This window comes from Lonchura striata, chromosome 30 (assembly GCF_046129695.1).
Source record: "Lonchura striata isolate bLonStr1 chromosome 30, bLonStr1.mat, whole genome shotgun sequence".
Classification (NCBI taxonomy): domain Eukaryota; kingdom Metazoa; phylum Chordata; class Aves; order Passeriformes; family Estrildidae; genus Lonchura; species Lonchura striata.
In genome coordinates this window covers 4,392,141-4,406,477 of record NC_134632.1, presented here as the reverse complement: position 1 = coordinate 4,406,477, position 14,337 = coordinate 4,392,141, and the positions used below count along the sequence as shown (strand labels likewise).

Below are 14,337 nucleotides of genomic sequence, written 5' to 3'. Positions count from 1 at the left end.
GTAAAGCGGAAGAGAACATAATGAAGGACTGGATTTAGTAAGGACACCGTGGCCGGACATTTCTGTTCCTGAAAAACAAAAATGTCCCCAAAATGCCAGTGATCACAAGGTTGTTACATAACCAAAGCATCCGTCAGAGCACGGATCATTCACACAAGAATCAAAAGCTTCTGATTCATAAATACTGAGCTCACACACTTTGAGAAGCTCCCAGAAACACACACACACAGGTGGATGGAGCTGCTCTGCTGGCAATACCACCCCAGTTGTGTCCAACCCTTGCTGCTGGAACAAAGCATGCCTGGTCTTTACGTTGGCCTTTCAGCACACAGGTTTTCCTGTAAAAACAGTAAATTGTCTTACACTGGCTTGGATTGGCTTAGTTCCACACTGGCTCACAATTCCAACATCTGGGCCTCTGCAGCAGATTTAAAAATGGTGGAAACACAAAAGCTTTCACTTCAAAAAAGTTCATCAGGCTGGAGGAAATCTCACCACTGGGGGCAAAGAGAAGAGATTGGATACAAGGGATGATGTAAGAATTCCTGACCTTAGCACAGGAAAAACAGGAGGAAACATTGGGATCTGGAGACAATAGAATAATCAGACCAATAATTAAGCTGATTAAGACCCTGATGGCCATGCTTGTTTAGCAGAATCAAGTCCAAAAATACTGACCCCACTACTGCTTCTCCCCTAGACAAAAGTGAATTACAATTATTTCAGGCAAAGGGGAAACTGGAATGTGAGCTGAGGGTAAGGGACAAACCCAGGACAAATTGAAATTTGAACACCTGAACCAAGAGAATAAATGAAACATTTTGGGAGGCAGAGGCTGATGCCTCAGCTTTTTTACACCATGCAATTTCACCAGGCACAAAACCAGCAGCTCTTCCTGAGTAACAAGGGGAATATTTGCATTTTCTTTCAACGGTGCTGGCTGGCAGCTCTGAATTTCAACTCCTGGGTGTTTTAAGGCAGTGGCAGGTTTTGCATCAAAAGCTTTCCAGAAAGTTTCACATTTCAATGCAAATGTTGTTAATCCTCTACAGTGAGCCTGTAATTAAGACACTGATTCCACAGGGTACTGCAACACCCAACAGTCCAGACAAGGTTTAAAGGCACCCACCCACAGCAGCCACAGCCTCCATCAAGCTGCTTCCCAGCTCCAAACCTGAGGTGGAAGGCACCACAGATGTGCCATCTGCTCCTGGCATCCATCCTTAGGGACATCAACAGCCCCAAAACAGGTCAGGAAATGGTGAAACATCACATCCATGGTTAGTGCAGATGCAAAGCATTCCTTTCACAGGAGACATGGAGCACCACTGCAGTTACTCATCAGAGATGAAATGTCCAGTGCCATAATTAGCTACAGAATATTCATTAGTTCTTTAACTAATTCACTTGGGAGAAAAAAAAAAAAAAGTGGTGGACTGTGCACCTCCTTTTTTCTAAAAAAACCTAAAGTGATGTGCATGTTTTATTCAGTTCCCCAAATTTGTTTTGAAGGATGTTTAATCTCTTTCTAGGAGGACTTAGGTCAGAACACAGAAGTGCAACCTCACTTTGTGAGATGGGTACCGGAACCTCCAAAATTCAAATTCAGCATTGGAACAGATGTCTTGACAGCAGGCAGCTGGAAGTGGAGGATGTCAGGGATGTCAGGAGCCAGGTCTGAGGCTAATTCCCAGCAGCCTTCCTTGTTCTTTGCCCCTGATCATTTAACAGATCGTTTTTCTTACCAGCACCTACAGGGCAGAAGAGCAGCCCCAGGCCTTGACTGCAGGCAGACATCCCTGTTCAGAGCCTGGAGCATGAACCAGGCTGCAGGGCAGGTCTGGAGCTGCTCTGCAGAGCAGGAAGGCAGAGCAGAAGCAGGTTCATCTGCCCTGAAAAGGGGGCTGGCAGTGGGGCTGGGGGCAGAGACCCCCTCCCTCAGAGATGCAAACACAGGTTGTTCTGTACCAAACCCCCCGTGAGCTGCTGCTGCCCCACTCATCCCTGCCTGCTCAATATTCATGAAAACCAAATCCATCACTTCAGCCACAGACAGGTTTGGAAGGATTCAAATATTTATGCTGACAGAGCTCTAGCCCCTCACATGTCTCCTTGCCCGCACCCTGCTTCCCATCAGAGCAGGACTGAGCATTTTCACTCCTCACCTCCCTGGGCAATACGTGGATGTTGATGTAAGAGTTTCTCTGCCTTGCTCACACAGAAGTCCCACCTGGCAGCAGCTGCAGGGGCACCACGAGTGCATCCCCACTCCCAGCAGGGAGCAGGGGCTCAGGAGCAGGTGGGATATGGGCTGAACGGGCTCCTGGACAGCACAGAGCACAAAGCAACACTCTGGGCCAGCTCCTTTGGAGCAGGGGAGCTGCAACTGGGAACAGGGATGAGATTTGCCAAGTGAATAATTCCTTCCCCATCCCACCCTTTTGGCAAAGCCAGCACCACCTTTCACTTCCAACAAAGGGCATTGGCAGTGCTTGGCCAGAGCAAGGCCGTGATCCTTTGCTCACAAAGCAGCCGATTTTCTGCTGTCCCCAGCAGCCACCACAGCTCAGAGCAGGGTCAGTTCAAGCTCTGCTGCAGATCTCATCTGTCCAGGACCACCACAGATCCCTCCCCAAGCCCCTGTGCCCTACACAAACACACCTACTGCTGGCCAGGCCAGCAGGCAGAGTCCTCAGCTTGCTGGGTACAGCTGGGAGCCACAGAGAGCTGCACATGGATCACTTCCCTCCTCAGTCACCTGCATAAAGGCCATTAAAATTAATAGAATAATATAAATCTGCCATTGTTTCCCCTCAGCACAGAGGGAAAGCCAAGCCATTGCTAACAGGGGTGGCTCAACAAGGTTTATATTGCCCTGGTAAATGCAGAGGCTGCAAGCTGCATCCGATTCTGAGCAGCTGCATTATCCCATCCAGAGAATGAATTCAACACACAACCACAGAATTACATTTATGTTTAAATCTCACTGTTGCCATTATGACCAGCCAGAGTTTTTTAAAAGTGAGACCTGCCCCATTGCAGACAGATGTGAATTTTTCACATTCTTTTTGTGATTTCCTCACCTAAACATGAGAGGAAGGAAAAGCAGATTCCTCTCCTGGGGTTTGTCCATCTGCCTCAGGGGAAATGAGGGATTTGTTTACAGGCAGGAGGAAGCAGCTCTGAGGGTTCATCTGAGCAGAGGAAGCAGAGGCAGTGCAGGCAGCCCAGCACTTGACCTCTGCTACCAATGCAGTCGTGCCAAAGGCTTCTGCCCTTTCAGTGTCTGCTGCAAACAGCTCAGATAAAAGCACAGGGAATTATCCAGCCCTTCCAAAGAACCTTCTGCTGCCGAGCCTTTCCCTAAGCCATGGTACAACTGACCTGGGCAATTAACAGCAAAGCCTCTCCAACCCAAGCAGCTGCAGAGGAAAATATCTATTTGGCAACCCTGAGACCCGGCAGGGAGTGAGGGGGAGGGAGAGAACGGACTGAATGATGGATTCTCACGTTGTGTTTAGCATCTCTAAATACCTCCCTCTTCCCCAGATGATCATTTTCTCTCCGAGTCAGGGCTGGAGAGGCAGCTGAGCATCAGCCAGTGCAGGGGCACAACCCTCCCCCGGGCTTCCACGCCCGGCACACGCGGCTCCACACCCCCAGCACCACGCCAGGGGTTTTAGTTCCTTTTCAGAGTACAAAGAGTGGTTCATCCGAGCTTATCTCTTCTGCAGCCCCGGTTCTCCCAGCATAGAATCATCCCCAAAGAATGTTTCAGTAATGCTGCGGTGCTGAATTTCAGAGGGACACTTAATCTTGCCCCAGTGGCTCTCCAGGGCCAACTTTCTGAGCATGAAATATTTAACTGTCCGTGGGCGTCGGATATGATAATAAAGTGACCGCTAACCAGCCGCTGAAATAAGCGTGTGAGGAGGAGAGCAGAAGCTATCAAATACACAAACCAGCCTAATTACTGTCTTCCTTCCATCCCCATGAACCCCTGGGCACTGCTCACACTCCCCAGCAGCAGGGACCCAGGAACACAACATTTCCAAGGCATTGGGATAGTCAACAGGGAAGAACTGGAAGGAGGAAATCAGGAGAAAGGTTGGTGAAGGGCATTGTTATCAAGTCTTTCTCATTTTGGGGATGTGAAAACATATCTGGCTTGCCTAAAAGAAACCAAGCCCTGCATTTGAGAAAAAACTTTGAAACTGCTTGCAATTCTGCTACTCCCTCACTCCAACAAAGTTTATCTTTTGGCATTTAACACCTTGCAGACTCCCAAGTGAGCACATGCCTGTTAACACCTTGCGAGAGTTAGCGGAAGCAATGGAACCCACCCAGGACCCCTGAGGGCAGCATGGCAGAGGGGAGCTCCTGCTGCTCAGTCATTCCTGGCACAGAGGCTCTTTAGCAAGCTCAGCCTTACCTCATCCCACTCCGAAGCGAAGGACGGGGACTTCTCCAGCCGCTTCTTCCCGGCGCTGCAGTTGGAGAGCGATTCGCTCCGGCTCCCCATGGCATCGTCCTCCGTCGGGGAGCAGGTCAGCAGGTCAGAGTCCGACTTGGACAAGCTGCGGCTGAGCTTGAGCTCGGCTTTGGGCTTGCTGCCCGGGTGGGCTCTGCCCACAGCTCTGTCCCCCTCTGGCTCAGCACCGCCGGGGTGCTGCGGCACGTGGGGCGTGACCGGGGCCGCGGGATCCGCCCGGCTGACGTGCTGCACCGTGGCGTACACCGCCGTCTGCGTGGGGTCCGGGGGGCTGCTCCGCGCTGCACCCGACGAGGCTAGCTCAGCATCCTCCGGCTGCATAGCAGCGGGGCGGCTCGTGGCTTCCGTGTCCCCCTTCTCCGCCGAGGAAGCGAGCCTGAAAGGGTCCTCACTTATTTCACAGATTGGAGAAGAGCCGTGCAGCAACCCCGAGAACTGCTCCGGCACCTGGATGTCCTGGCTCTCAGCAGAGTCCTGGCTGCGGCCGCCGCTGCTCCTCCTGTGGTCTTCAAGGGGATGAAAGCAGAGAGGAGGGGGGAAATTAAAAACATGGAAGAAGCAGTAAAATCCAGCTCTCTCCCTGCTCTCCCTCAGCAAGGGAGGGAGAGATCTAAAGAGAGAACAGTTCCGTATTGTTCCGCGTGCTCAACTTGTACCCAAAGTCGTGGCATTTATGAAATTCCAAACACTGGCCCGATTTACGCAATCTGGCAGCTCTCCGTGTTTTTTATTCCTGTTAACACTAACTATCAGCCCTTGCTATATAAGGCCAGGAGAAGTGCTAACTATATCCTGCAGAGAGAGCAAGTGAGGTGGGAGCAGCAGAGACAGAGGCTCCTGGAACATCTGATCCCTTTCCATAAAGGCCAAAGCGTTATTTAGAGCCGCACGCCCGGCTCTTGGCACGGGCTGCAGGGTGGGAAAACGCCTGGACTGTAATCGACCTGCGAGTTCCAAAATCCGCTCCCAAAAAAACCCACTGCTTCCCTCCCTAGTGGCTTCCGAGTTTAACCTCTCCTCCCTGCTCAGGGGAGAGAAATAAACAGTTTACGCAAGAAAAAAAGCTTGAGGAAAAAGTCTCTTTTGCAATGAACTGAGCACAGAGTGGTCAGAGCTGGTGGAGCACTGGCTGCCCCAGAAACGTGACACTGGTTCCCAGCTACTCCTGCCCCAGCAACCTTAATATCAGGTACCAGGGTCCTGCATAAACCATGAAGAATTGACTGATCCCAAGTGCTGAGCGTGCACACACACACATACATGCACTCACCTTTGTCACAGCTGAATGAGCATTTCAACTGCAGAAGCAAAACTTTGTCAAGCCAACAAGTCTAACTTTGGTTTCCTAGGATTCCTTCACCCTCTCAGCATTGCTTGTGAATTTTAACTGCTTCCATTTAGTGCTGAAGAAACTCTTCAGTCTGAGGGCTAAAAATTGATGCTGCAAGGGAACAATACAGCGAAACACTCCGATAACGAAGCTCTGAAGTGCAGGGAGGATGTTTGGATCTCAAGAGGAAATCACTTGCTTTGCAGACATCAGCTCTGGGAAGCCAAGGCAAAGGAACCCTCCTTTCCGTGAGCAAAACAGTGAGTTCCACTCTAACTAAAAGCAGCCTGTTAGCAGCAGCAGAGAGCCCAACTCGGCTCCCAGCACCTTTCCAGCACCATGCCTGGCCAGGGCATTTTCAAACACCAATATCCATTGGGCTTTGTGGTCCGCCCTCACACCAGAACCGGGCAGGAAAAGGCTGAATTAGTAATCTGCTTTGTGAGGGAGTCCCAGGTACCCTGTGCCTGATGAGCATGGTGAATCCCTCTGGCAGGCACAGGAAGGCCAGGAGCAGCCACAGCCCTCACTGGGATCAAGTGATGCGAGGGATTATCTCATCCTGGATCCTATGAGTTAGAGATTCCAGGACAGTGAAGTAGTTGTTGACTCTCTTGCACAGGCACATAAACCACCAGTTCTGTGACTGGAGCTGCCAAGGGGGAGGCAGGTCCCAGTGCTGGCTGAGAGGGACCAGCAGCAGCACCCCAGATTACAATGCCAGACTAAACCCAGTTACTTTGCATAAAGCTCTGAAGCTCCAGTGCTGGAGAGAAACCTCAGAGGACAAACCTCAGAGGAGATCAGATGTGCTGCATTCACAGGACAGACTGGTACTAATGCAAAGCCACAGAGAGGTGAGCATGACAGGAGTGATGGGACAGTCACATAAACCTGTGGGGAAAGAAAAACTTTTGCTGTTTTTCTTCCCAACCTCTTCCCTTCCTTGGAAACCATTTCTTCCATGCCCCAGCTGAACCTTTACTGACATTTCTGATGAAGGCAGAGAGGTGGCTGGCCAAAGTTTGTGCCACGTGCTGTAACACTTGAGTCCAGCCAGAACAAAGTGCTCCAAATCCAGCTCCAGCACCTCACAAAAGGGCTCCTGTTGGACAGGAATCCCAGCCACCCACTCATCTGCAAGCTGAAGAGGGACTCTGAAACACGGGGCAGCTGCCAGGGAAGGAAGGAATGGAGCAAGGGCAACAGCACTTGCTCAGAAATTGTGAGAAACATCTTGAAGGAGACATTTCAGAGCCTGCCTGCCCTGGAAGCTGCAGACAGAATAACAAATGTAGAAAGCAATCTCAGTCTTTTTTGTCCCTGAGGTGCACAGAGCAGGAACATGCAGGTCTCTCCAGGCCTCTCCTTTTTTCAAATCCCCCTCCTCCAGTTTCATGTGAGTTACACTCTGAAAGAGTCCCTAGCACAGGGACTTCTGCCCAGCTCCCTTCACGGATTTTACTCCCTTCACTGATTTTACCCTCCAGCACAGATCATTTGACAGATCCTGCCTTTTTCAGCCACAGCCTGATGCAGGCCTTACCCACAGGAGAGGCTGCCCCCAACCCTTTCTGGGATCAGGAGCCCTTCCTGGGTGCAGACTGTCTGCATCCAGAGAGAATTCCAGTAAGAGCTTCCCTGCCAGCAGCCTGAGGACTCCAGATATGAAGCACTTCCCTAAACACTCCATGCTAAGCTGTAACCACCCTCTCTCCGCTGGATTTCGTTTCCTCTATATCAACAGCAGGATTTGTCTCACAACTCTGGATTAGGAGAATGAAGCTGTTCCTGCAGCTGCTGCCTGCTCAAGCTCCCCAACCTTAAAATCAGTGAGAGCACAGAGCAGCCTCTGATCTGCACATGGAAAAGGCTGCCCATGTTACATCATGCCAGAATTTGTCAAGTGAGGAGCAGGCGAATCTCCCTCCTGTGAAACAGAAGGCCAGAGGAAGAAGCTGCCCTTGAGGGGTGCAAAAATATCCTTCACCTAGAACAGAACTGAAACACAGGCCCATTCCACAGGCAGCTACCAGCAGCTACCACCCTGCTGCTTCAGCAGCCACATTCTGGATCTCAGAATAGAGTTTCTTTCAATCTCGCTGCAGAGTGTTCTGACTTTATTGCTGGCTCATTCCAGCTCTCTGGTCAGCAGCACAGTCACACTGTGCTGGCTGAACCAGTATAACCACAAAGAAAATCTCTAACAGGAGGAAGGGCAAAGTGGGGACTTCAAGCTGGACCTCCTATGGAAGCAGCACAGAACAACCTCAACAAGTATCAGTTTGTAATAACTACCAGAAGGCACCAAGTCGGTCCTACCTGCAGCTGGTCACTGCTGACAACACCTGGGTGTGACTCCTGAGAAGCCAAACGTGCCAAAATTCAAATCTTTTCACCCTCCATTAGGTCTCTCTGGAGGCAGGAGCTGAGAAGCCTCCTCCTGGTCACTCCACACACATTCCTATTCTTTTGCCTTATTTTCACACCCTGTTCCAGGGCCTGGTGCCCTGACTTCACGCATGTGACTGCACACCAAAGTGGATGGGAGAGCTTTTGGCTTAAACCACTTCTGATACTCCGCCCAAAACACGAGGCCAACTTCTCCCAGTGCTCCAGCATGTGACAGCGAGCTGCTCTAACACACACAAAGGCCACCAAAGCCAGTGGATAATGCCACATTCATCTGCTGGCTGGACACAGGACAACTGGCAGCCAGAGGAACAAAGGCAGCTATCACAGATGAAAGGCACCATTAAACCCATGTGCCTGAAATTCAGCCTTTCTTCTGCGCTGAATCGCCCTTTCAACAGCCACAAGAGCCCAAGCCCTCCTCTCCTGACCAAAGGCTGCTCCACAACTCATCTAGAAGGCCAGACCCTCAGACTGAGAGCCAAGAAACAGTTCAAAGCCATGCTTCAGCTTGTTCCATGTCTTGGGATTGAGCTGCTGCCTTTGATGCTCCAGGACTCTTCTGACCTAGAGATGGGAAAATTCTCCAACACCCCAAGTAAGGCTTCAGACACTCCCTCAACTCTTGTTTAATTCTGCCACTCCTTAAATTTATCTTCTCCCCCCACCATCAGCTACAGTGCTGACTGCATTTAAAGAATGGGAAAGTCAGGGAAGATGAGGAAAAACTCAACTGCATCCTTGGATTTCTCCCACTGTAACAGTGGGAAGAGCTCCAGGCTTGTTACCAACACTTTCCATGGAGTGCAAACCATGAAGTCACAGCTTTGATCTTTCCAACTGTACATCAAAAAGATGGGACTCTGCTCTGGATCCATAAAAGGATCCATAAAGATCTTCCTGCAACCTCTCCTGTCTTCAGGTGTTCAGGGGAAGAGATCTGCATCAAGAACAGGCACCTGCATTACTCTGAGGTTTTTAGCTGACAGATAATTAGGACATACCTCCACTCTTACCAATCAAGCCTGGACACAGCAGCCAGGGGAAGGAGTGGAGCAGTTGGAATAGCTCATGCCTGAATAACCAGCAATAGCTGCCCACTGATGAAAGCCTGAAAGCCCTCGCTCAGTGGCTGTTGCCCAAGGACTGTTCCTGGACCAGACTGCAAAGCACCAACCTAAAAAGCTCTCAAAACTTGCCTCTGGCAGTGAGGAGCTTTGGAAAGTGCTGGTGGGAACACAATGACCTCTTGTGCCACCCTGGAGAGCAGCAGGACCCGGGCAATGATAGCTTATCATGCTGCAAGTAGGAGAAAAAAGCTGCAGGTCTGACAAAACAGTCAAGGAGGCATCACCTCCTTGTTAGCCCTGTCCATCCTCAGAGGGAGAGGGGTCCCAGAGTGAGAATCCAAACTAATTCCACCCAAATTCCTGCTTGGGACTTCTCAGTAAAGCGGAAATCTTTTCCCTCTAAACAAATCTTTTGTTGTTATTGTTGAAGGAAAGCCAAAAAGCCAACAACAGCCGAACACAAGAGACAAGGTGTTCCCAGATGCTTTGTAAAGCTCAAAGGTCCTTCACGGGGAGGAGAAACTGCCTCAATATCAACCTGTGTAACCCCCATGCTTTCAGACAGTTCTAGTTCTTGCTCTACACATTTTTGTTTTCCTCCTCTCTTAGTTTCCATCTCAGATTAGCTCTAACACAGAGCAGGATGTTGATTTTACAGCAGGATAGCAGAAACCTGCAGCGCCAGCTGGATGGAGAACACAGCTCACTGGAGCACTTGTGTTGCTCATCTTCCCTGGCAGAGGCGCAGCCTCCAGCCTCTCACCCTCTGTCTTTGCTTGGCTAGGCATGAGATTTGGGCATTTCTGAGGTCACAGAGCAGATCCTTGCAATCTCTGAAGTGTCCTACAGTGGAGCTGCCCTTCCTCCACGTACACTCTGTACGGGAACGCTCAGAGCACTCCTTTACAGAGAGATTACCAGGAAACACAACAATCACCCTGCAGCCCCCACCCAGCAGAGACTTTCATTGTTCCACTTGCCCTCTGCCCCCATGTCTTCCTGAAGCACATGCAAGCAAACAGCTCTGCTTTTTGGATGGTCACTCACCTTTTGTTTTCCTGTCCACTGCAACCGGCTTTTTAGTTTCTGCTGTAAGCAACAGCTCGTAGGGGTGTTCCTCTTCCTCAGCTCCACTTCCCCTGCTTTTCCCCCGGGCAGCAGAGGCCTAATGAAGAACAGCACAATGTGGTGCTCTGCAAAGTAATGCTTTGTCCCAGCATAAACCCCACAGCCTCTATGCCATGGGTTAAGCAAAGAACTGGCAGAGGCAACACCTTCACTGCGGAGCGCGAGCCAAAATGTAATACTCCCCTCTGGATTTTTTTAACCCCCTCAAAAAAAACCCACCCAAAGCCCTTTAATTTTTAGTATTTCAGGCTGCTGTCAGCTTTCCAGCACTGACCAACTGTGCAAGGGCTGCAGACAGCCTGGAGGGGGAAAAGAGCTGAGACCGTTATTCCTGTTCATCCCATCTCAGACTTGCTGTTGCTATTGGAATTTGCACAGTCATTCACTTTTTAGCTGCTGGCCCTATTAGGACAGGGCCGAAAAGAACAAAAGCCCAAATCCCTGCCACCCTCTCAGGCATCTCAGATCTGCATTTCTGACCTCAGGATGTATGGCATATTCAGAACTAAAGAGTCCTCAGGCAGCACTGTATGAACTCAGTTTAACTTCAGGATGTGCAGCAGTGATTGTGCTCATTTAAATCCCCCAAAGCCTCTGCTTAGAGCTGGTTTGTAACCCTGGCAGACTCTCCCTGAGCTGTTCTGGAAAGCCACCAGGCCATGTGCAGGATGAGGTTTTGGTGCAGGATCCAGACAAGTCGTGCTGCACTCGCACGTGTTGGTCTGATCAATGCCAAGCATGACAGGCACTGGATACCCTCCTGTGCCATCCCAGTGCTGGAGGGGCCAAACTGGCACCAGGGCACTGTGCCAGCACAGTCAGCTGCCTTTCAGCACCATCTCCTGGCCAGATCCTGGCAAGTTGATGCAACCCTGTCCCAGGCGCTCAACAAGACCCAGGAATGCAGCCTAAGGGGCTCCAAGAGAGCTGCAGAGGGGCATGGAGTGAGAGAAAATTGTGAATGCCCTGGAAGCGTTCAAGGCCAGGGTGGACAGGGCTTGGAGCAACCTGGTCGAGTGGAAAGTGTCCCAGCCCATGACAAGGGCTTGGGACTGGATGATCTTTAAGGTCCCTTCCAGTCCAAACCACTCTGTGACCCCACGTGTGACTATCATACAAACAATCCCTACCTGCTGCCAGGACAAGGAACAACAGGTCTGGACAAAATGTGCCCCCAGTGAGGGCTCCTACTGCTCAGACCCCTGGACCTGCTACTGCCTTACCAGCAGGGCACAGCCCACCTCCTGCTTCTCCCCAAGGTGAAAGCACCAGAGCTGCTCCAAGGACAAACTGGTGCCTTCCTGACTGCAACCCAGCCAGGAGCTCTGGAAGCTTAAAGGAGTCTTGGAGAGGCACCTAAGAGTCAGCAGCACAGAGGATTCTGACATCCATGTGCTGTTCTGCATGAACCCACCTGGCTTTTAATGTGACTTTCCCAATGGGAAGAAATGGGCCATGTCCAGCATGGGAAATATTTATTTATTCTACCTGCCTTGAGCAGGAGCTGCCAGGCAGACCTGCTCCTTTCCAGGTGAAGGAGCTCATAATGAGCAAATTAGGGAAAAATTCTGACCAGATGGTGGCACAAAACCGCCAGACCAGAACAGCAGGTAAGAGGTTCTTGACAGTGATCTTGTAAAAATCCTGCCCAGCAGCAGCCTGTTAGCACAGCAGCAGCCTGGACCTTCAGCCAGGCCCCAGTGCTCTCCTGACATTCCTGGAGATGATGATTCCTCTGCTGTCCTCTTTAAATGCACCAAAGGCAGAAGTTCTCCAGCAGCACACAGTTCCCAGCTTCTACTCTGCGAGCTTTCACAGGCCTGGTGACACTTGATTTTCTCCATCTCTCATCCTTACAAGCTCTAAACAGTGTTCCGGGTTCAAATTCACTCAAAATGAAGACCACTGCTGGAGAACCCTACTTGCTCTGTGGACTTTGTGACCAGGAGCAACAACATCAAGTAAAGCTTTCTTCCAATTCAGTTTTTAGTTCTTCAGCTGTGTTTTTTGCATGTATAAATGTTCATTGCTAGCAAAGCCCAAACATAAGATGCTGTGAATCATGAGGATGCTCTTTAAGGTGTACTTAATCCACAGCAGAGGACTTTGAAAGACTTTTTAAAGGGTAACTCATCTCTTCCTCTCTTCTGCCTCCCAGAACTGCAGACCAAACCCCTGGAGCCAATGTGGCGCCTTGTCCTTGATCTGCACTTCCCTTCTGGAGACAAGCAGTAAACAACTGGAACTGAACTTTAATTTGACAGTGCAGACTCTTACTCAGCTCCAAATCCAGAAGGTTTCTGCAGATAGTGAAAGGCACCACTCAAGCACCTCCAAACAATCAGCTCCTTTGCCTGTTTGTACCAATGCTCTTCCGTGATGAAAGTGAAATTTCTTGTTTATGCTCATCTGTTTTGACTGATAGCCCCAGCTTGGCAAGGAATAAAAAGACTACTTTGGAAAACTAGAGCTTGGCCCAACCCCAGAATACTCAATGACTAAATGTCCTGGCTCCAATGGGAGAGCAGGGCTAGAGGGGGGGAAGATTGGGATGCTGCAGCAGAATGTTTACAGCATTCCTGGAGCATGTGCCCACCTGCCTGGCCCAGGGAGAGCATGCTCTGAGGTGATAAAAGATGAGCAAGAGTCAGAAAAGCAGAGCAGGCCAGGAGGAACAAGCAAAGTAAAAGGATCAGCCCCAAACTCCTCATCAGTATGTCCAAAAGGTCATTTCCAGGCAGCCACACAAGTAAGTTTTGTCACTGAAGTTGGTCACAAATCAAGGTCTCCTCAGCGAGTCACTCTGCCATTTGCCAGCAAGATTGCCTTTAATGGATTGTGCTTCCAAAGCCATTAAAGGCAGGACAACACAGCAGGTGTTTGGTAATTAAACATGGCAAGAAAGCTCAGCAGGAATGGTCAGGGCACGTTTCCCTCACGTGTGTTTATTGTCATAAACAAGTTCTGCTTCCCAATTACTCCATGAGCTGCTGCCCAGCCCTCCTCTGCCAGGGCACAGGACTGGCTACCACCTCCTGCATTTGATCAGTCCACACTGTCACATCCCAGTCTCCCTGTTCACACAGAGCTCGGAGTTTACTCGCTCTCTGTGGTCAGTTCTACTACAGCAGGTCCCATTCACTGTGTCTCATGTGGATTTGACACTCTCCAGAAAACAGATCTCATTTATGCCTTGCAGAGCTCCAGCAGATCAGCACACTCAAAGAAAGCACCTGCAGAACCAGAGCCTGCTCTGACAGCAGAGGTGGCACACGCTCCACGAGCTTCACACACAAGCCACTGGCTTTGGGAGAGCACAGAAATCCACAGGATTTGGATTTGCTTTGAAGGTTTTCCTGGGTGTCAGCAGAAGTTGCCAAGGCACACTTGTGGTTTCCCACAGCCGTGTCTCCCAGAGATTCCTTACATCTGAGGTTCACAGGCAGGTGAAAAAGATGAGCAACAGGAAGCCCCAGCAGCAACAATATGATATGGGAGAGCCTGAGTTCCATCAGAAAGCAGCTCACATGCACTGACCCCTGCAGAAGGCAACTTTAACACATGCTGGGCCAGATCCTCAGCTGAATTCAAGCCCCTGATCCCTGTTCATGTCAGCAGGAGCCACAAGCCCATGCAGCTCCTCCACAGCTGGGAGCTCAGAGGAAGCAGGAACTCACAGCCCCCCTGTGTTTCAGTCCAACTGAAGACGGCTGTGGTGGGATCATTACTAGTGGGCAAAGGTCCACATCACAACGTGGGTCAGAAAAATCTCTTCCTAAGGGAATTCTCAGCCAAGAATAGGAAAGTAAGGCTGAAGGTCAACTCTGAGGTGCCCTGGAAGAAGCGGACAAAGGAAGTTCCCATGGTAAGGGACAGCAGCAATGCTGAGTGAGGAAATACTTCAC

General features: G+C 50.4%; 1 protein-coding gene across 3 annotated transcripts in view; it reads right to left on the bottom strand.

The window, feature by feature from the left end:
* ANKS1A (ankyrin repeat and sterile alpha motif domain containing 1A) overlaps positions 1-14,337 on the bottom strand; it is a 73,649-nt gene that overhangs the window by 31,514 nt on the left and 27,798 nt on the right. For all 3 annotated transcript variants that reach the window (XM_021535994.2, XM_021535995.2, XM_021535997.2), the window contains 2 exons: positions 10,352-10,469; positions 4,433-4,998 (listed from right to left, as the gene is read on the bottom strand). In XM_021535994.2, coding sequence (XP_021391669.2) covers positions 4,433-4,998; positions 10,352-10,469 — 684 coding nt within the window. The remainder of the gene's footprint in view (positions 1-4,432; positions 4,999-10,351; positions 10,470-14,337) is intronic.